The following is a 22728-nucleotide window of genomic DNA, read 5'->3' as shown; positions in this document are numbered from 1 at the left end:
TCATGAAACAAAGAGGAGCAAATCCTAAAGAGCTATACTCACTATCTCCAACCACACTCATAGTCACCTACACATTACACAGCTTTCAGGATACCATACAGGCAGATGAAATGGTCACATACTGGTAATTAAACACAAGTATCACAAGAAGACAGCTAAAATAATCGTACATGGAAATGTGATTGGCTGATCACCTACAAAAAACATTGATGAACCAGCCACCCTGAGAACACATTAAAAAGTTCTCCCTAAAAGTTTAGGGAACACGTCTGACATGTCACAAACCTTAAAAGTAGACTAACTTGATTGTCAGTTAAAACAGAGAGTAAATCTGTTAGTAAATGAGCTTCTGTCTTCTCATATGAATATAGAACACTGTCCGCTAAAATATGGTGCACTGTGGTCCATATGCCACAAGCACAACACACTGGAGGACTGTCTCACCAGAGCGAGAAGCCAGGTGTCATAGTGTGTCCTATAGAACAAGAACCCATGTGTCATATGTTTGTGTCCTATAGAAGGACAAGTAAGAAGGACCTCATCCTATTCGCATGGATGAGTTGTAGACCTTGAGACAGAGCTTATTGTCTGTCACTCCCAGCCACTATTCTTCCTATCTACACATGACTCTACAGCTCAACAGTGAGCTGACAGCATATAGGGGGATAGTGCACTGAACTTTGGATCATCACAATATGCCTCCTTTGCTGCTATATCCACCAATTTATTTTCCTTAAACTCATGTACCCTGGTACCTGGCAAAAGACACCTCCTTCTCTTAGACTCATCTGTGAATAGAACTGTACAGTTGTGGTGCTCATTTAAAATGTCAAAAATATTGTGTTAGAAACAGATGCAGGAGAACAGCCTCTTCTGCACTGCATTAAATCTAAAATTTCTCTGGGTTTCTGCAATAAGCAGGGTGGTAGTCGGTCCCAACAATGGATTTTGGTGCATACTTGGTCCACCCCAAGCTATTCCAGCACATGCTTGACATGGATCCCAAATGGCATTGTTGCTTGTTGCTCATGAACATTAGGAGAAAAGGTGTTCCATAGATGAATCGTATGTTGGTGAATTGGGAGCAGCAAGGATCTTATACCATTAGAAGTTGCCAGTGGATAGTGAGTGGCTGTTCCCCATCCTCAGCACAGAGACTGTGGATGTGGCTGGTTCTGTAACCACCCATGGCCAGCCTGATCCCCTCAGTGTGGATAGTGAGGTCTCACTAATCCACAAACTGTGATCCACAGTCCAGCCACTATTGCATGAAGGCTCTATAAAACTGAAGCAGACATGCCCTATCTGCTCACCCCAGATCTGTGGCTAAGGCACATTCAGATGAAGTGTTCAGTGCTTTCTGGGTCCTGGCAATCAAGTTCTTCAGGTGTAAAATCTCAACAGTTTGGAATAAAAAATGAGGCCCAGAAATCTCACTGAACCTTTACAATGTAGAATGGTGTTGTCCATATGTAAGCCAGGTAAATAAAAAATGTGATGATACGATGAGAATGACTAAAATTAACACACACACACACACACACACACACACACACACACACACACACACACACAAAACAAATTCACTGTAAGTTGTAATTTGTGAGTAGCTGTTGGAGTGTCGGTAGAGGAACAGAAAACTGCAATCACAGATAAGGACCACTGCATAAGATTCCTTACATTAGATGTTATACTGTTTATGGCTATGGTAAAGAGGGTGCCACATGGAACACTTCCCTGGGGAACACCATTCTCCAGCTTGAAACTGTCACCAATTTGGCCCATACCTGAACAGGTGTTTTGATACGAAGGACTAAATGAATATGTAGATGTGGGCATGAAATGGTGAAGCTGACTGAGAATATTGTGCCTCCAAGTATTGTCATATGCTTTACTGATGTCAAAAAATGTCCATATACAATGTTGTTTATGTAGGAAAACCTGCTGGATAGCCATCTCTAGCAGGGTCAGGCTATATCTCCTGGACCAAGAGTAGCTAAGGAGCTGATTGGTCTCTTAACATTCAGACCAGATGATGGCTGACCATTTGCTCCAAGGTTTTTTCTACACAGCTCATTAAGATGACACTCCAGCAACTACCAGCGCACATGCAGTCCTTTCCTGGTTTGAGGAGAGGTATTGAAATTGCCTCCCTCCATGAGAATGGAAATTTTCCTCTCCACCATATTGAATTAAAATATTCTAAGAGATTTTCCTTTGATGCCACTTGCAAGTTTTGCATCATGCTGTATGGATTTAGTCACAACTAAATGCAATATTACAAGTCTCAGGCAGTGCCACGTTCAGCACCCACATGGAGAAATGGCTGTTGTAGGACTCAGAATTGTTGGACCAAAGTCCAACTCACCCTTTTCCACAGTCACACAGTAGTAGCAGAATTCTGGATCCTTGCTGGCAGTACCAGTTGCCATTGCAGAGTGCTCTGCCATTTTCTGGGCGATGTCTCTATGTATTGTTTGGAGTCACTCCAGCTTCAGCACCACTGGGAGTCACTCCAGCTTCAGCAGCACTGCTATAGGCAACCAGCTGCATTTACCAGAAATCCTCCTGATGGCTTCCAGTATCTTCACAGAACAAGTGAGCAGAGTCCAAGAAAACATGCCATTCCCTTTGATTGCTCTCCTCAATTCCACATCAAACTCTGGCTGTTGCCACTCAAAAGGCTGTGAGGTTTTCTACTGTTTGGTGGCATTTCACAGAGCCACACACCTGACCCCAATTGCTGAGTGGCATGCATCAGTTTATCAATATACAGGCTACCATAGAGGATGACCACATGCCTTCAGGATGGATAAGTTGGCAGCAAGGTGGATCACATGTGTCATATGGTCCACCCATTCCTGAAAGCTGACATGGCGTTCAAATGCAGTGAATTGGCGGAACAGTGTCCATTAGCTCTGCTGATCATCTGTCTTGATGGCTTCCTTTGAAGTACTACTCTATTTGATAGGTGGATCCAAAGTAGTAAATGGCCACTGGAATGATCGTCATCAGTAATCTCACAGTGGAGAGAATATGTGAGGGTTATGAAGCAGAAAGAGTGTTCAGCAGATGAGGATGACCTGGTAACTGTGTTGAAATGTGTGGAACACCTGTGTCGAGGGTGCACAGCTCCTGAGATACCATGAGCTTCTCCAAAATTGGCAAGTATAACGGGATCCCCATCATGCATTATGGGCACCGAAGTCTCTCAATAGGAGAAATAATGAAGGAAGTAGGTCTGTAAGAGCCTCAAATCTATCATGTCCTGTGGAGGTAAATGAAGTGAGCATATAGTGATCCTTTGACCTACATGAGTTTCAACTGCAACTGCTTGCAAGTCAGCAGCCAAGAATAGAGCAGAAGAATTGTGTGTGTTATTCACAAACATAGCTACTCATCACTTGGCTATTTCCCCAATCACCTCACCCTTGCAGTGGAGGGTATAGTGCTGTAGCCCAGGGGTGTCGGTAAGTTTAAAATATGTTTCCTGTAAATACAAGCACAGGGACATTCCTGCACTAGGAGTGGATCTACTGATTCCCCACTGTACTAAGGGGACCATTTTATTGTTGAGGATTTTCTTTCACACTGTCTCTCTGTCAGAGTGGAGATCCTTCAATGAATGGAGGCTCAGTCAGGTAGCTAGATGGTTCCCCAGGCAGATTTCATACTCTATTGTCTCCAAATCCAAATCATTAGAACTTTCAGATATTGTGTGGTCTACATGGTCTCATGGCTTATGATCCGCCTTCTTCTAATGTTGATGCTTCCATTTAGGAGACTTTAAAGTAACATTCATGGCAGTGGCACTGACAGTGCTGGCTTGCTTACTGCAGTCTGCCAGTTGGGATGCTGGAGTCTCTACAATGTCAGCAACTGTGGCCTCTTCTGATGTACTAGGGGGAGCTACAGGCTGTGTATTAACACCACCATCACAACTGCACTTGCAAATGCAGGTAGTAGTGCTGACATTAGCAACCTCTGCTTGTGCAGAGGAATCATCTTTCAAACTCCCTTTTTAAGAGCTGATGCAAAAGAAGTAGTGAAAGTGGGAGGCTGCATTGCCTTATAGATCTTTTAGTTCTCACCATGTGGGATCAGTTTTGTTTTTCTGACCTTCCTTTCTTCAAGATACATGCTGCAGTCTTTACTCCAGTCATGAAGATTTCCAGAGCAGTTTACACACTTCAGGGTAAATGAACAAATGAGGCTGTCACGGGCAGCTTTACCATTTACCACAACTGGCTCCACCGTTACATGCTAGAGAGGTGTGTTGAAAGTATAGGCATTTATAACTGTGGACTAAGCCTGCCTTGATATGGTCCAGAACTGTTGTGCTATTAAGTGTAAGGGTAAAGCAACTTTGACCAGTTCACTGTCTACACATTTCATTATATTTTGCACATCCATGACATTTTCTTGAGCCCACTCATCTTCCAGTTCCTCTTTGAGAATATCTACAATATGCCTGCACAACATCACACCTTTGCTGTGGAGTTGTGTAGCTCTGTTTCCATTTCCCAAGGCATTTTGCTTTCTGGAGGTTTGTTGCTTGTTGGGAACTGGAAGTTTCAACCAGCAGTTTCTCATTTCACTTTGACAGATTTTAAAGTTCCAGCAATGCCCTCTAAACCCTTTTGAAAATAGAAAGGCAAAACTTTCTCAAAGCTGCCCTCTTTCCTTTTAACTTTTAAAAACGCTTTATATCTAGCAGCATGCATATTGTTACCTGGGACATAAGTATTTGAATTAATACCTGTATCGGAAAGACTGGCACCAAGAGTCCTCTTGGTAGGATGGCACTGATATCCACCAGCAATACACCCAGTCTGCTGGGAATTGAAAAGGATAAGCTTGAGGACCGATTCCATCTTTGTCCCACATGTGGCTACGGACGAGTCCCACATGGCTTGGTATGCCTTGTACTTCTCAGGAGAGTTAGGTTCCCTACAGGTCGCCCACTGATGAGTGTTCCACCTCAATAGCCATGCATCTCACTGGTGCACAGCACAGTTTGAGATTGAGGGGTTTTGTTTTTAAGAGGTTTTTACCATTCTTGCAATCCTGGCAGTTAATCCAAGATATGTTTTTTCTTTAACACACAACAGTCCACAACCGCAACACACACTGAAGCATGCCCAGAACTCATGGTTACAGAGGACTGGCAGTACTCACCAGTCGCCAGCTCAGGAAACCTGGGTTCACCAAGCGCACACCAAGGAAAGAAATGCTGAACTCCCTGTGATGCTTGCCATTTAGAACAACCAGGGAAAGGGGGGCAGACATGTGTGGCTTTACTGAAAATACCATGGACGTGGCAAGCAGTAACCCCCGATAAAACTATCTTACAAAAGTGCTTGTTTAACAGCACTGTGAAAGAACCTCTCCAGAGATTAGAAATGGGAGGAGCCCATAGCAAGTTGGAGCTTCCAGTTCATCAGGAGTGTTCAGATGACATAGTTGGTACTACACTGCCTGTGAAAGGCAGAGGTCCATGCTTGAATACTGTCAATTGCAAAGTTTAAACTTGTCCTATATAAAGGTAAAGCTGTCATTAATCCATGGGTGGCTTCAACACCACAGTGCTTTACTAGGCATGGTCCTGTTGGAGGTGGTATGACAATGCCTTCCTGTAACAACTAACCTGACTTACCCGGTCAAAGTGTGGATCTACAGTTTAAAACAGACATAGAACCACAATGCAACATGTCATTTTCACATTAATAAATATTGCCAGAAGTGAAAAGAGAAATAAATGATATATATATATACATAAAAATTCTAGGACCAACCAAGGATTGAACCCACACTTTTGGATTCATAGTTTGGCAACTACCAACATCATTGTCCTATATAATCATTCTATATGCATTTGTGAATGAAACAGGCAATGCTAGGAACCACTTTTACAAGTTTACAGGTATTCACCAAGTACGCATGTGTTACAAAAATTAACTAACTTATGTAGCATCAAGAAATCTATAGTTAGTAAATATACATTGAAAGCAAGGAAAAAACCTCAAAATGAACAATATTTACTAAATAAACCATCATATTTTTCCATATTATTTGCTCATGTTCACTATTACTTCATATTCTCAATTTTCTTTCATAGCATACAATTAGTTCTTTTATGAAGTACATGACTCATTATCTATCATTCCAGATTTTTCTGTTATTTTGCTCTATTCATTTATTGATCATCATCATCATCACAGGGACTATTTGGTTTTTATTCCTCCAACTACGTAATTCTAATAACAAGGAAATTATTTTTCTTTTGTCAGATATGCCCTATAGTTTTGTATTTAGCTTTTGAGAAGAAATAAAAAGATGCAATTTTCATTGCTCAGTTCTGATTTTTACATTTGGTGAGCATTTTATTTTTTTTTCATTCAATTTGAGTGTGTATTTTGTTTTGTTTGTACAACTGTACATACGGAACAACTTTTTTGATGATGTCCATCAATCAACATAGCAAATGATCTCTTAAACACTGTTAATAAATAAAAGATGTTATTCAGCAAAAAGAATATTAGGACATGTTTCAGCTGAATGTACCATATTCTATAAATTTCAAAAAGACAGAATGTCAAACCTCTGCTTTTCTTCTTCAGATGTTCCATAGGTTTGAAGTGGATAACTGGCATTGGGCACACAAGCTGCATTGGTTGTGGTTCTATAAGGCACATCTTTCTCCAGTCCCACCCGGCACCTTCTAAGTATACACTTCTAACATATACACCATCAGCAGGTGGCTGGAGGCCTGAACGTTCATCCGGGGCAAATATTGTGAAATCCCATGATAAGGAATCAATAGAAACATTTGAACGGCGAGCAGAAGTCTGTAAAAAATATATTAACCAATGTAACAGCTGAAGTCTGCACTCAAAATAGAATAACCCCCATAAGATACTAATGCTACATGGCTTTGGACAAAAGTCTGATGAAATTTGCAACTATGTATATGATTTTACCGTAATGAATTTTGTATATTTATAAGACACAGAGAGAGAGAGAAAAAGGGCTAGTTTCAAACAATGGCAAATTTTTACATTATACACAATTGCTATTTCATTTGACTCTCATTTGCAGTTTTTGTTGTATATTATGTAACATTGTAGGTAGTCAATATTAATATTTAAAAACATTTGGACCTAACAGAGATAGTCTCCCTACCAAATTCCCACTTTCCCATGGATTCTATTTAATTTGACAATCATTGGTATCACCAGTATTGGTATCACAAGGTATTGAAAGAATATGTTCGCAAGACAGTTAAATTTTTAATCAACACTGTCAGCTTATTTTTCTGTAATGACATCAACCTAATGCCTTGTCACACATAATTTTCAAAATGGTCAGACAAATCATTTAAAATTGTTTGTTACATCTAAATAATGTAAGGAAATTGAGTCTTAAGAACAATGTTTCAGTGGCTGTTGCACTCAATCCAAAATTCTGATCACTATTTCCAGATGCAAAGTGTGCATTCAATAACCTGACTCAGCATAGGTATTTAAAAAAAAAAAAAAAAAAAAAAAAAAAAAAACACCATGAAATGACACCATTTCCTGCACACTCAACTGTAATTACATAACCACATTTTTCTAAAGCAGCCTTAACACAGATGATATTGCTGTAGCCTGCACTTGCATTGAAAATAACAAAAAACCTCTATGCTAAAGTATTGAATACGATCTAACATAAAACAAAAGTTTCAATTTTGGCCAACACTGATAACTTCATTATGTCTTATTTCAAAAAATATATAAGCAAAATAGTATTTTTCTGAAATCCTCAAATTTTACTTATGTATTAGACATGTGAATACCTGCAACACTGCTGTCAGGAATCCTGTGGGAAAAGTGTAAGCTGCCAACCAGAACAGGACAGGTGGATGTGTAGTTTCTGCCCACTGCGCAAAATGTTCCACTCTGAGAACCAAATCCCGTGACCATGAACCCAGTAGCTTCAGGGATGGGTAAGCTGTGAGAATGTATATTGACAGGATAAAATACAAGCACACATATTGTAAGAACCATTCTCACTGTTGTTCAAATTTTACACTACTTTCCCAAGTTGCAAAATAATTTAAAGGACAATCTTAGAAAACAAAAGATTATTAATATTTACTAAGTTAAACAAGGCCAATAATAATAATGATATTATCATTTAGTAGTAGTCATTTTAAATTACACAAACAAATGGCAATGCATCCAGTAATAAAAACAGAATAGTTTCCCCATACTTCCTCTCTACTGTTGTCCACCTTTGTCTCCTGATGAAATAGTCTTTAGTGTAAAGAAAAACAATACTGTGCCTTGGTGAACTCTTGATCACACTTTATTTTGACAGTGTTTATTAAACAAATTTCTTCTAATGCACGTGCACATGAATGTGTGTGCAAGCATTCACACACACACACACACACACACACACATGCAATCATTCTTAAGATGTGACCACATACATTCTTTTTATTTCATCTTTTGCCACATATTTCTGTTTCTACAAATACTCATATTTACAGCATTGTGAGTAACTCTTCATTGCCCACTTCACCTTGAAACATTAATTACTGGAAAAATTGAATACAAACATTTGATAAGCTTAAGCACTTTCACCTATGGTTTCTTTAATATTGAATCTTACTGACATTACTGACAGGAAGTATCACTGCTAAGTTAATTACACCTTATTGTTCCGTATGTTCTATATGTGTGACTTTTGCTATGCATCTTTACTAGTACTTTTGTGCCAGGTACATTTCAGTCTTTAACAAGCAGAAATAAAGTCTGTGGAGAAACTCAGAAAACAAATTATAGACTACGTATCATAAAAATGCTATATTTCTCACCTTTTAACCATTCAGTAGGAACTCTGCCTTCATAAATACAGACAAAAATATCCTCAAGAGTAGCTGACATTACCACTAAACCCTGAATGCCTTTCTGTAAATCCTCAAGAGATTGTCGGATTGAAACCAATAGCACATTATATCTTGATATCTGCAATAGTGCAAAGTATATATATGATATAAAATTATAAACTAGTGGTTTATCGAACAAATACATATGTAAATCAATCATTATTAAATATATGAAAATCTTACACCAAACACAGGTTGATGCATAACATAGTACAAATATTTAAATACCTACAGATTTAATAACACAATTTTAACAGCCAGTGCATATGCTTCATTTGGCATCTTGGATTATCTGGAGCCAAATATTTCTTTTATTAATGGCAAAATACAATATCTTTAACATCATCATTTTAGAAAACATAGTAATATTGCCAACCTAAGTAAAAGTTTGTCAGGAATAAAATAAAACAATAATTATAGATTAACCCTGAACTAAACTGTATTTGATATCAAAGTTATTAGATGTGATTGATACATCTACAACAGAGACAAATGTATGCCAGAAGGAAATTTCATGTGTGTATCAAGTAGTAATAAAAAGTTTCCCTGACATGTTCACAGCCAGATAATAATGTATTTCAGCTCACTTTCTTTAAGAACATATTTTTCAGAGCAGCAAAGTGAAAACATACTTACTTCTTGTAAAAGAACTACATCCAGTGGAGTTTTTTCTGCACCAATGAGTTTGTCTGTGGCTTCATAGTCAATTGGATTTGGCACCTTTGACAGTACATCTGCAGCAAGTTGTAAAACCTGCAATTTATCAAGTATATCGATCAGCTATGAACATTTTCATTGTTACAATGAAAATAACCAATTATCGATAATATAATGTAAATGTATTTAAAAAGAAAGATGATGAGACTTACCAAACAAAAGCGCTAGCAGGTCGATAGACACACAAACAAACACAAACATACACACAAAAATCTAGCTTTCGCAACCAACGGTTGCCTCGTCAGGAAAGAGGGGAGGAGAAGGAAAGACAAAAGGATATGGGTTTTAAGGGAGAGGGTAAGGAGTCATTCCAATCCCGGGAGCGGAAAGACTTACCTTAGGGGGAAAAAAGGACAGGTATACACTCGCACACACACACATATCCATCCACACATACACAGACACAAGCAGACATTTGTAAAGGCAAAGAGTTGGGGCAGAGATGTCAGTCGGGACGGAAGTACAGAGGCAAAGATGATGTTGAAAGACAGGTGAGGTATGAGCGGCGGCAGATTGACATTAGAAATTAGCGGAGATTGAGGCCTGGCGGATAGCGAGAAGAGAGGATATGCTGAAGGGCAAGTTCCCATCTCCAGAGTTCTGACAGGTTGGTGTTAGTGGGAAGTATCCAGATAACCCGGACGGTGTAACACTGTGCCAAGATGTGCTGGCCGTGCACCAAGGCATGTTTAGCCACAGGGTGATCCTCATTACCAACAAACACTGTCTGCCTGTGTCCATTCATGCGAATGGACAGTTTGTTGCTGGTCATTCCCACATAGAACGCTTCACAGTGTAGGCAGGTCAGTTGGTAAATCACGTGGGTGCTTTCACACGTGGCTCTGCCTTTGATCGTGTACACCTTCCGGGTTACAGGACTGGAATAGGTGGTGGTGGGAGGGTGCATGGGACAGGTTTTACACCGGGGGCGATTACAGGGGTAGGAGCCAGAGGGTAGGGAAGGTGGTTTGGGGATTTCATAGGGATGAACTAAGAGGTTACGAAGGTTAGGTGGACGGCGGAAAGACACTCTTGGTGGAGTGGGGAGGATTTCATGAAGGATTTCTGCCCTGAAATGAGATCCATCCTTCATGAAATCCTCCCCACTCCACCAAGAGTGTCTTTCCGCCGTCCACCTAACCTTCGTAACCTCTTAGTTCATCCCTATGAAATCCCCAAACCACCTTCCCTACCCTCTGGCTCCTACCCCTGTAATCGCCCCCGGTGTAAAACCTGTCCCATGCACCCTCCCACCACCACCTATTCCAGTCCTGTAACCCGGAAGGTGTACACGATCAAAGGCAGAGCCACGTGTGAAAGCACCCACGTGATTTACCAACTGACCTGCCTACACTATGAAGCGTTCTATGTGGGAATGACCAGCAACAAACTGTCCATTCGCATGAATGGACACAGGCAGACAGTGTTTGTTGGTAATGAGGATCACCCTGTGGCTAAACATGCCTTGGTGCACGGCCAGCACATCTTGGCACAGTGTTACACCGTCCGGGTTATCTGGATACTTCCCACTAACACCAACCTGTCAGAACTCCGGAGATGGGAACTTGCCCTTCAGCATATCCTCTCTTCTCGCTATCCGCCAGGCCTCAATCTCCGCTAATTTCTAATTTCGCTCATACCTCACCTGTCTTTCAACATCATCTTTGCCTCTGTACTTCCGTCCCGACTGACATCTCTGCCCAAACTCTTTGCCTTTACAAATGTCTGCTTGTGTCTGTGTATGTGTGGATGGATATGTGTGTGTGTGCGAGTGTATACCTGTCCTTTTTTCCCCCTAAGGTAAGTCTTTCCGCTCCCGGGATTGGAATGACTCCTTACCCTCTCCCTTAAAACCCATATCCTTTTGTCTTTCCTTCTCCTCCCCTCTTTCCTGACGAGGCAACCGTTGGTTGCGAAAGCTAGATTTTTGTGTGTATGTTTGTGTTTGTTTGTGTGTCTATCGACCTGCCAGCGCTTTTGTTTGGTAAGTCTCATCATCTTTCTTTTTAAATATATTTTCCCACGTGGAATGTTTCCCTCTATTATATATATATAATGTAAATGGATAGATAAAAAAATCTACTCACCAAGTGGCAGCAGGGGAACACACATATAAAAGGGTTTAATTTTTACAAGCTTTTGGAGCCAGTGGCTCCTTCTTCTGGCAGAAGAGTTGAAGGGAAAGGAAGAATGGTGCAGGAAAAGTACCATTTCAGAAAAGTCACACAGAACCCCGGGTCAGGGGAGACTTACTGGATGGGATGAGAAGGAAAGATGGATTGTTGGGGACTGCAATGGATGAGATTTGAAAATCTGCGAGCTTAAAGGTGGAAGACAGGATAATATCCATGACAGAGATTACTTTTAAAACATCGTGCATGAGTTAATATAAGTGAAAAGCTAAGTTCATTGTACATAACAGAGGTGTGAGGATGGGGAGTGAAAAATAGACAAGTCAGAAAATGAAATCTGTCAAAAACTATAATGGAATGAAGAAAGGAATAGTTACTGTGAAGAACTGCTGAGACAAAAGGAATTAATGTAAATTAAGGCCAGGTGGATGGTGAGAACCAAGGACATATTGTGGTGCTAGTTCCCACCTGCGGAGTTCTGAGAAACTGGTATCTGGGGAAAGAATCCATATGGTGTGTGTGGTGAAACAGGCACCAAGGTCATGACGGTCATATTGTACAGCATGCTCTGCAACAGGATATTGTGTGTTGCTTATATACACCCTTTGCCCATGCCCATTCATCCTGACTGACAACTGGGTGGTAGTCATGCTGATACAAAAGGCCAAACAGTGTTTACATAAAATCTGGTATAAGACGTGTCATTTCACAGATGGCTCTCCCTTTGATAGTATATGTTTCACCAGTTACAGGGCTGGAATAGTTGGTGGTAGGAGGGTGCATAGGGCAGATCTTGCAGTGGGGAGGATCACGGGGGTAGGAGCCATAGATGGGTGCAGAAGGAGCATAGGGTCTGGCAAGGATATTGCAGAGATTGGGAACATGATGAAAAGCTATTCTAGGTGTGGTGGGCAAAATCTCAGACAGGATGGATCTCATTTAAGGGCATGATCTTAGGAAGTCATGGCCTTGTCAAAGGTATTATACTGGACTTGAATATACACTCCTGGAAATGGAAGAAAGAACACATTGACACCGGTGTGTCAGACCCACCATACTTGCTCTGGACACTGCGAGAGGGCTGTACAAGCAATGATCACACGCACGGCACAGCGGACACACTAGGAACCGCGGTGTTGGCCGTCGAATGGCGCTAGCTGCACAGCATTTGTGCACCGCCGCCGTCAGTGTCAGCCAGTTTGCCGTGGCATACGGAGCTCCATCACAGTCTTTAACACTGGTAGCATGCCGCGTCAGCGTGGACGTGAACCGTATGTGCAGATGACGGACTTTGAGCGAGGGCGTATAGTGGGCATGCGGGAGGCCGGGTGGACGTACCGCCGAATTGCTCAACACGTGGGGCATGAGGTCTCCACAGTACATCGATGTTGTTGCCAGTGGTCGGCGGAAGGTGCACGTGCCCGTCGACCTGGGACCGGACCGCAGCGACGCACGGATGCACGCGAAGACCGTAGGATCCTACGCAGTGCCGTAGGGGACCACACCGCCACTTCCCAGCAAATTAGGGACACTGTTGCTCCTGGGGTATCGGCGAGGACCATTCGCAACCGTCTCCATGAAGCTGGGCTACGGTCCCACACACCGTTAGGCCATCTTCCGCTCACGCCCCAACATCGTGCAGCCCGCCTCCAGTGGTGTCGCGACAGGCGTGAATGGAGGGACGAATGGAGACGTGTCGTCTTCAGCGATGAGAGTCGCTTCTGCCTTGGTGCCAACAATGGTCGTATGTGTGTTTGGCGCCGTGCAGGTGAGCGCCACAATCAGGACTGCATACGACCGAGGCACACAGGGCCAACACCCGGCATCATGGTGTGGGGAGCAATCTCCTACACTGGCCGTACACCACTGGTGATCGTCGAGGGGACACTGAATAGTGCACGGTACATCCAAACCGTCATCGAACCCATCGTTCTACCATTCCTAGACTGGCAAGGGAACTTGCTGTTCCAACAGGACAATGCACGTCCGCATGTCTCCCGTGCCACCCAACGTGCTCTAGAAGGTGTAAGTCAACTACCCTGGCCAGCAAGATCTCCAGATCTGTCCCCCATTGAGCATGTTTGGGACTGGATGAAGCGTCGTCTCACGCGGTCTGCACGTCCAGCATGAACGCTGGTCCAACTGAGGCGCCAGGTGGAAATGGCATGGCAAGCCGTTCCACAGGACTACATCCAGCATCTCTACGATCGTCTCCATGGGAGAATAGCAGCCTGCATTGCTGCGAAAGGTGGATATACACTGTACTAGTGCCGACATTGTGCATGCTCTGTTGCCTGTGTCTATGTGCCTGTGGTTCTGTCAGTGTGATCATGTGATGTATCTGACCCCAGGAATGTGTCAATAAAGTTTCCCCTTCCTGGGGCAATGAATTCACGGTGTTCTTATTTCAATTTCCAGGAGTGTATTAATCAGTTTCTTCGACAAGGCCATGACTTCCTAAAATCATGCTCTGAAATGAGAGCCATCCTGTGTGAGATTTTGTGCACTCCACAATATTCTTGTCAGACCCTATGCTCCTTCTTCACCCATCTCCCTACCCTACAGTTCCAACCCCTGTGCCTGTCTCCACTGCAAGACTCACCTTATGTACCCTCCTACCACCATCTATTCCAGCTCTGTAACTGGCAAAACATATACTATCATCAAAGGGAGAGCCACCTGTGAAACAACACTTGTCATATACTAGCTGTTATGTAAACACTGTTCAGCCTTTTATATTGGCATGACTACCACCCAGTTATCAGTCAGGATGAATGAGCAAAGGCAGAGGGAGTACACAGGCTTGTTGGTAGGTTTGATGTGGACGGATGTGTGAAGCTGGCCATTGGACAGGTGTGGACATCCGTCCACATCAAACCTACCAACAAGCAACAGTACCTCCATTATGACAGCTGCCACCCATTCCACATCAAACGGTCCCTTCCCTACAGCCTAGGTCTTCGTGGCAAACGAATCTTCTCCAGTCCGGAATCCCTGAACCATTACACCAACAACCTGACAACAGCTTTCACATCCCGCAACTACCCTCTCGACCTGGTACAGAAGCAAATAACCAGAGATACTTCCTCATCCTCTCAAACCCAGAACCTCCCACAGAAGAACCGCAAAAGTGCCCCACTTGTGACAGGATACTTTCCGGGACTGGATCAGACTCTGAATATGGCTCTCCAGCAGGGATACGACTTCCTCAAATCCTGCCCTGAAATGAGATCCATCCTTCATGAAATCCTCCCCACTCCACCAATAGTGTCTTTCCGCCGTCGTCCTAACCATCTGGCTCCTACCCTTGTAACCGCCCCCGGTGTAAAACCTGTCCCATGCACCCTCCCACCACCACCTACTCCAGTCCTGTAACCCAGAAGGTGTACACAATCAAAGGCAGAGTCACGTGTGAAAGCACCCACGTGATTTACCAACTGACCTGCCTACACTGTGATGCATTCTATGTGGGAATGACCAGCAACAAATTGTCCATTCACATGAATGGACACAGGCAGACAGTGTTTGTTGGTAATGAGGATCACCCTGTTGCTAAACATACCTTGGTGCACGGCCAGCACATCTTGGCACAGTGTTACACCATCCGGCTTATCTGGATACTTCCCACTAACACCAACTTATCCGAACTCCGGAGATGGGAACTTGCTCTTCAATATAACCTCTCTTCCCGTTATCCACCAGGCCTCAATCTCCGCTAATTTCAAGTTGCCGCCACTCATACCTCACCTGTCATTCAACAACAACTTTGCCTCTGCACTTCCGCCTCGACTGACATCTCTGCCCAAACTCTTTGCCTCTGTATATGTCTGCTTGTGTCTGTATATGTGTGGATGGATATGTGTGTGTGTGTGTGTGAGTGTATACCCATCCTTTTTTCCCCCTAAGGTAAGTCTTTCCGCTCCCGGGATTGGAATGACTCCTTACCCTCTCCCTTAAAACCCAAATCCTTTCGTCTTTCCCTCTCCTTCCCTCTTTCCTGACGAAGCAACCGTTGGTTCCAAAAACTAGAATTTTGTGTGTATGTTTGTGTTTGTTTGTGTGTCTATCAATGTGCCAGCGCTTTCGTTTGGTAAGTCACATCATCTTTGTTTTTATATATATATATATATATTGAAATATGTCTGCTTGTGTCTGTATATGTGTGGATGGATATGTATATGTGTGTGTGTGCGAGTGTATACCCGTCCCTTTTTCCCCCTAAGGTAAGTCTTTCCGCTCCCGGGACTGGAATGACTCCTTACCCTCTCCCTTAAAACCCACATCCTTCGTCTTTCCCTCTCCTTCTCTCTTTCCTGATGAGGCAACAGTTTGTTGCGAAAGCTTGAATTTTTTGTGTATGTTTGTGTTCGTTTGTGTGTCTGTCGACCTGCCAGCACTTTCATTTTGTAAGTCACATCATCTTTGTTTTTAGGTATATATATATATATATATATATATATTTAAAAAGAAAGATGATGAGACTTACCAAACAAAAGCGCTGGCAGGTCGATAGACACACAAACAAACACAAACATACACACAAAAATCTAGCTTTCGCAACCAACGGTTGCCTCGTCAGGAAAGAGGGAAGGAGAAGGAAAGACAAAAGGATATGGGTTTTAAGGGAGAGGGTAAGGAGTCATTCCAATCCCGGGAGCGGAAAGACTTACCTTAGGGGAAAAAAAGGATAGGTATACACTCGCACACACACACATATCCCTAGATTTTTGTGTGTATGTTTGTGTTTGTTTGTGTGTCTATCGACCTGCCAGCGCTTTTGTTTGGTAAGTCTCATCATCTTTCTTTTTAAATATATTTTTCCCACGTGGAATGTTTCCCTCTATTATATATATATATATATATATATATATATATATATATATATATATATATATATATATATATATATATCCCACGTGGAATGTTTCGCTCTATTATATATATATATATATTTCCCACATCACTGATCTTTTTTAGCCGCTCCCCACAGGTTTTAACGTCATTATTTCTTCGTCAGACAATTGTTAGCCTCATTTTCACAATCTGCCACCACAAAACCACTCCTTTTAATACATTTGCACGCAGTTTTTTCGAAATTTTCCCGAATTGCTCCACCCTTTAAGGTGTTTTGGCGGCAACACAACCACCTAACCTTTGTGCACATTGTTGTCTACCAACCCAAGTTCACCACAGGATCAACAAGCCCAGCTATAACCAACACTTTTTCGCCTTTTTTCACACCATATCTCCAGTTGCTTTCCAGTTCACCTTTATCTCTCCCCATATACAGGGTTATTACAAATGATTGAAGCGATTTCACAGCTCTACAATAACTTTATTATTTGAGATATTTTCACAATGCTTTGCAAACACATACAAAAACTCAAAAAGTTTTTTTAGGCATTCACAAATGTTCGATATGTGCCCCTTTAGTGCTTCGGCAGACATCAAGCCGATAATCAAGTTCCTCCCACACTCAGCGCAGCATGTCCCCATCAGTGAGTTCGAAAGCATTGTTGATGCGAGCTCGCAGTTCTGGCACGATTCTTGGTAAAGGAGGTTTAAACAATGAATCTTTCACATAACCCCACAGAAAGAAATCGCATGGGGTTAAGTCGGGAGAGCGTGGAGGCCATGACATGAATTGCTGATCATGATCTCCACCACGACCGATCCATTGGTTTTCCAATCTCCTGTTTAAGAAATGCCGAACATCATTATGGAAGTGCGGTGGAGCACCATCCTGTTGAAAGATGAAGTCGGCGCTGACAGTCTCCAGTTGTGGCATGAGCCAATTTTCCAGCATGTCCAGATACACGTGTCCTGTAACGTTTCTTTTGCAGAAGACAAAGGGGCCGTAAACTTTAAACCGTGAGATTGCACAAAACACGTTAACTTTTGGTGAATTGTGAATTTGCTGCACAAATGCGTGAGGATTCTCTACCGCCCAGATTCGCCCGTTGTGTCTGTTCACTTCACCATTAAGGAAAAATGTTGCTTCACCACTGAAAACAAGTTTCGCAGTGAACACATCCTCTTCCGTGAGCTGTTGCAACCGCGCCGAAAATTCAAAGCGTTTGACTTTGTCATCGGGTGTCAGGGCTTGTAGCAATTGTAAACGGTAAGCCTTCTGCTTTGGCCTTTTCCGTAAGATTTTCCAAACCGTCTGCTGTAGTACGTTTAGCTCCCTGCTTGCTTTATTCGTCGACTTCCGCGGGCTACGCGTGAAACTTGCCCGCACACATTCAACCATTTCTTCGCTCACTGAAGGCCAACCCGTTGATTTCCCCTTACAGAGGCACCCAGAAGCTTTAAACTGCGCATACCATCGCCGAATGGAGTTAGCAGTTGGTGGATCTTTGTTGAACTTCGTCCTGAAGTGTCGTTGCACTGTTATGACTGACTGATGTGAGTGCATTTCAAGCACGACATACGCTTTCTCGGATCCTGTCGCCATTTTGTCTCACTGCGCTCTTGAGCGCTCTGGCGGCAAAAACCTGAAGTGCGGCTTCAGCCGAACAAAACTTTATGAGTTTTTCTACGTATCTGTAGTGTGTCGTGACCATATGTCAATGAATGGAGCTACAGTGAATTTATGAAATCGCTTCAATCATTTGTAATAGCCCTGTATTTATAATTTTATTTTCATTTTAATTTCAACCTCATGTTACACTTTCCACCTTCTAATACCACGTCACCTTCACACCATCCCCACAACGACCCCATTAAGTTTTATTTACATTCCCTCCGCAAACATGCCTTCACCCTAGCCAGATTATGCTTGCATATTTTATTTTCTCAGGCTTGTCTGACATTTGGCATTACCCCCAAAGGCCTCACACTTAAAGTTCCCATCTCTGGCTGCAACCCTTCTTTCCATCAGTCCCTATACCAGTTCCAAACTGAACAATCCATTGCCCTCACCCACCTAATCCTTCACCTACACATCAACTCAGCCAATGAACACACCCGTCAACTCCTATCCTTAATAAAAGTCCTCAATTTTTCCTCTCCCACATCCACACCGGCTGTTCAGAGCATCCTCCTACAGGCCAACTGCAAATTAGAACAGCATGACACCCTCCACCTCAAACAACTATCCAATCTCCTGGTTTCCCACCTCTGGAAAGGCAACTCACTCACCCTTCACAACCTTTCCAGCAAACCTCAACCTCCTCTCACTGCACACAGACACAGTCTCTCCCATCTACTAAATCTCCCACTTCCAGCTCCACTCCCCCCAAAACCTCAAAATTACAATCAACACAATATGGAACCACAACACCCTAATTCAGTAGTTAACCTTTCCTCCAAACCTCTCTCCCTATCCGAAACCTCTGTCCTATCCAAAGGCCTCACCTTCAGCCCCACTCCCAGATTCAACAAACAGCCCTTGTCAAAGATTTACTGTCCTACACCCGTACTCTCTGCTGGAAATATCACTTTGCCACGAAGAAAAATGATCCTAATCATACTCCTAATGATCCAACTCCCCAAGACACTATCCAAATTGAACCCTGCCTGGAACAGTTCCGTCCTTCGTCACAGCGGGACCCACCTCCTCTTCCTCAAAATCACCCTCTCCAAACTTTCCAGGAATTTCTGACTTCCAGCCTTGCCTCTCAATCCTTCTTAGAAAACCTTAATCCTACTCCCAACATCACCACTGCTGAAGCCCAGGCTATCCGTGATCTGAAGGCTGACTGATCCATCGTCATTCTTCCGGCGGACAAGGGTTCCACGACCGTGGTACTCGATCATCGCGAGTATGTGGCTGAGGGACTGCGTCAGCTTTCAGACAACACTACTTACAAAGTCTGCCAAGGTAATCCCATTCCTGATGTCCAGGCGGAGCTTCAAGGAATCCTCAGAACCTTAGGCCCCCTACAAAACCTTTCACCTGACTCCATCAACCTCCTGACCCCACCAACACCCCGCACCCCTACCTTCTACCTTCTTCCTAAAATTCACAAACCCAATCATCCTGGCCGTCCCATTGTAGCTGGTTACCAAGCCGCCACAGAACGTATCTCTGCCTACGTAGGTCAACACCTTCAACCCATTACATGCAGTCTCCCATCCTTCATCAAAGACACCAACCACTTTCTCGAACGCCTGGAATCCTTACCCAGTCTGTTACCCCCGGAAACCCTTGTAACCATTGATGCTGCTTCCTTATACACAAATATTCCGCACGTCCAGGGCCTCGCTGCGATGGAGCACTTCCTTTCACGCCGATCACCTGCCACCCTACCTAAAACCTCTTTCCTCATTACCTTAGCCAGCTTCATCCTGACCCACAACTTCTTCACTTTTGAAGGCTAGACATACCAACAATTAAAGGGAACAGCCATGGGTACCAGGATGGCCCCCTCGTACGACAACCTATTCATGGGTCGCTTAGAGGAAGCCTCCTTGGTTACCCAGGCCTGCCAACCCAAAGTTTGGTACAGATTTATTGATGACATTTTCATGATCTGGACTCACAGTGAAGAAGAACTCCAGAATTTCCTCTCCATCCTCAACTCCTTTGGTTCCATCAGATTCACCTGATCCTACTCCAAATCCCATGCCACTTTCCTTGACGTTGACCTCCACCTGTCCAATGGCCAGCTTCACACATCCGTCCATATCAAACCCACCAACAATCAACAGTACTTCCATTATGACAGCTGCCACCCATTCCACATCAAATGGTCCCTTCCCTACAGCCTAGGTCGTCGTGGAAAACGAATCTGCTCCAGTCCGGAATCCCTGAACCATTACACCAACAACCTGAAAACAGCTTTCGCATCCCGCAACTACCCTCCCGACCTGGTACAGAAGCAAATAACCAGAGCCACTTCCTCATCTCCTCAAATCCAGAACCACCCACAGAAGAACCCCAAAAGTGCCCCACTTGTGACAGGATACTTTCCGGGACTGGATCAGACTCTGAATGTGGCTCTCCAGCAGGGATACGACTTCCTCAAATCCTGCCCTGAAATGAGATCCATCCTTCATGAAATCCTCCCCACTCCACTAAGAGTGTCTTTCTGCCGTCCACCTAACTTTCGTAACCTCTTAGTTCAGCCCTATGAAATCCCCAAACCACCTTCCCTACCCTCTGGCTCCTACCCTTGTAACCGCCCCCGGTGTAAAACCTGTCCCATGCACCCTCCCACCACCACCTACTCCAGTCCTGTAACCCGGAAGGTGTACACGATCAAAGGCAGAGCCACGTGTGAAAGCACCCACGTGATTTACCAACTGACCTGCCTACACTGTGAAGCCTACTATGTGGGAATGACCAGCAACAAACTGTCCATTCGCATGAATGGACACAGGCAGACAGTCTTTGTTGGTAATGAGGATCACCCTGTGGCTAAACATGCCTTGGTGCACGGCCAGCAAATCTTGGCACAGTGTTACACCGTCCGGGTTATCTGGATACTTCTCACTGACACCAACTTGTCAGAACGCCGGAGATGGGAACTTGCCCTTCAGCGTATCCTCTCTTCTCGCTATCCGCCAGGCCTCAATCTCCGCTAATTTCAATTTGCCGCCGCTCATACCTCACCTGTCTTTCAACAACATCTTTGCATCTGTACTTCTGCCTTGACTGACATCTCTGCCCAAACTCTTTGCCTTTACAAATGTTTGCTTTTGTCTGTGTATATGCTGATGGATATGTTTGTGTGTGCGAGTGTATACCTGTCCTTTTTTCCCCCTAAGGTAAGGCTTTCCACTCCCGGGATTGGAATGACTCCTTACCCTCTCCCTTAAAACCCACATCCTTTCGTCTTTCCCTCTCCTTCCCTCTTTCCTGACGAAGCTTGTATTTTGTGTGTATGTTTGTGTTTGTTTGTGTGTCTATCGACCTGCCAGCACTTTTTTATATATATATATATATATATATATATATATATATATATATATATATATAGTTATAATAGAAGGAAACATTCCATGAAGGAAAAATATACCTAAAAACAAAGATGATGTGACTTACCAAATGAAAGTGCTGGCAGGTCTACAGACACACAAACGAACACAATGTTTGTGTTCGTTTGTGTGTCTGTCGACCTGCCAGCACTTTCATTTGGTAAGTCACATCATCTTTGTTTATATATATATATATATATATATATATATATATATATATATATATATATACCTAAAAACAAAGATGATGTGACTTACCAAATGAAAGTGCTGGCAGGTCGACAGACACACAAACGAACACAAACATACACACAAAATTCAAGCTTTCGCAACAAACTGTTGCCTCATCAGGAAAGAGGGAAGGAGAGGGAAAGACGAAAGGATGTGGGTTTTAAGGGAGAGGGTAAGGAGTCATTCCAGTCCCGGGAGCGGAAAGACTTATGTCTGCTTCTGCTTGTGTCTGTATATGTGTGGATGGATATGTGTGTGTGTGTGCGAGTGTATACCCGTCCTTTTTTCCCCATAAGGTAAGTCTTTCCGCTCCCGGGACTGGAATGACTCCTTACCCTCTCCCTTAAAACCCACATCCTTTCGTCTTTCCCTCTCCTTCCCTCTTTCCTGATGAGGCAACAGTTTGTTGCGAAAGCTTGAATTTTGTGTGTATGTTTGTGTTCGTTTGTGTGTCTGTCGACCTGCCAGCACTTTCATTTGGTAAGTCACATCATCTTTGTTTTTAGGTATATTTTTCCATCATGGAATGTTTCCTTCTATTATAACCATATATATATATATATATATATATATATATATATATATATATATATATATATATATATATATATAATAGAGGGAAACGTTCCACGTGGTAAAAATATATTTAAAAAGAAAGATGATGAGACTTACCAAACAAAAGCGCTGGCAGGTTGATAGACACACAGACAAACACAAACATACACACAAAATCTAGCTTTCGCAACCAATGGTTGCCTCGTCAGGAAAGAGGGAAGGAGAGGGAAAGAC

At 43.1% G+C, this 22728-nt stretch overlaps 1 protein-coding gene across 1 annotated transcript in view; it reads right to left on the bottom strand.

Moving 5' to 3' along the window:
- LOC126092664 (dynein axonemal heavy chain 2) overlaps positions 1–22728 on the bottom strand; it is a 994477-nt gene that overhangs the window by 11538 nt on the left and 960211 nt on the right. Inside the window, exons 82-85 of the mRNA XM_049908386.1 lie at positions 9572–9688; positions 8864–9014; positions 7838–7992; positions 6602–6848 (exon numbers count right to left, since the gene is read on the bottom strand). Coding sequence (XP_049764343.1) covers positions 6602–6848; positions 7838–7992; positions 8864–9014; positions 9572–9688 — 670 coding nt within the window. The remainder of the gene's footprint in view (positions 1–6601; positions 6849–7837; positions 7993–8863; positions 9015–9571; positions 9689–22728) is intronic.

Source organism: Schistocerca cancellata, chromosome 7 (genome assembly GCF_023864275.1).
Source record: "Schistocerca cancellata isolate TAMUIC-IGC-003103 chromosome 7, iqSchCanc2.1, whole genome shotgun sequence".
Classification (NCBI taxonomy): domain Eukaryota; kingdom Metazoa; phylum Arthropoda; class Insecta; order Orthoptera; family Acrididae; genus Schistocerca; species Schistocerca cancellata.
This window is presented reverse-complemented; position numbering and strand designations above follow the sequence as displayed.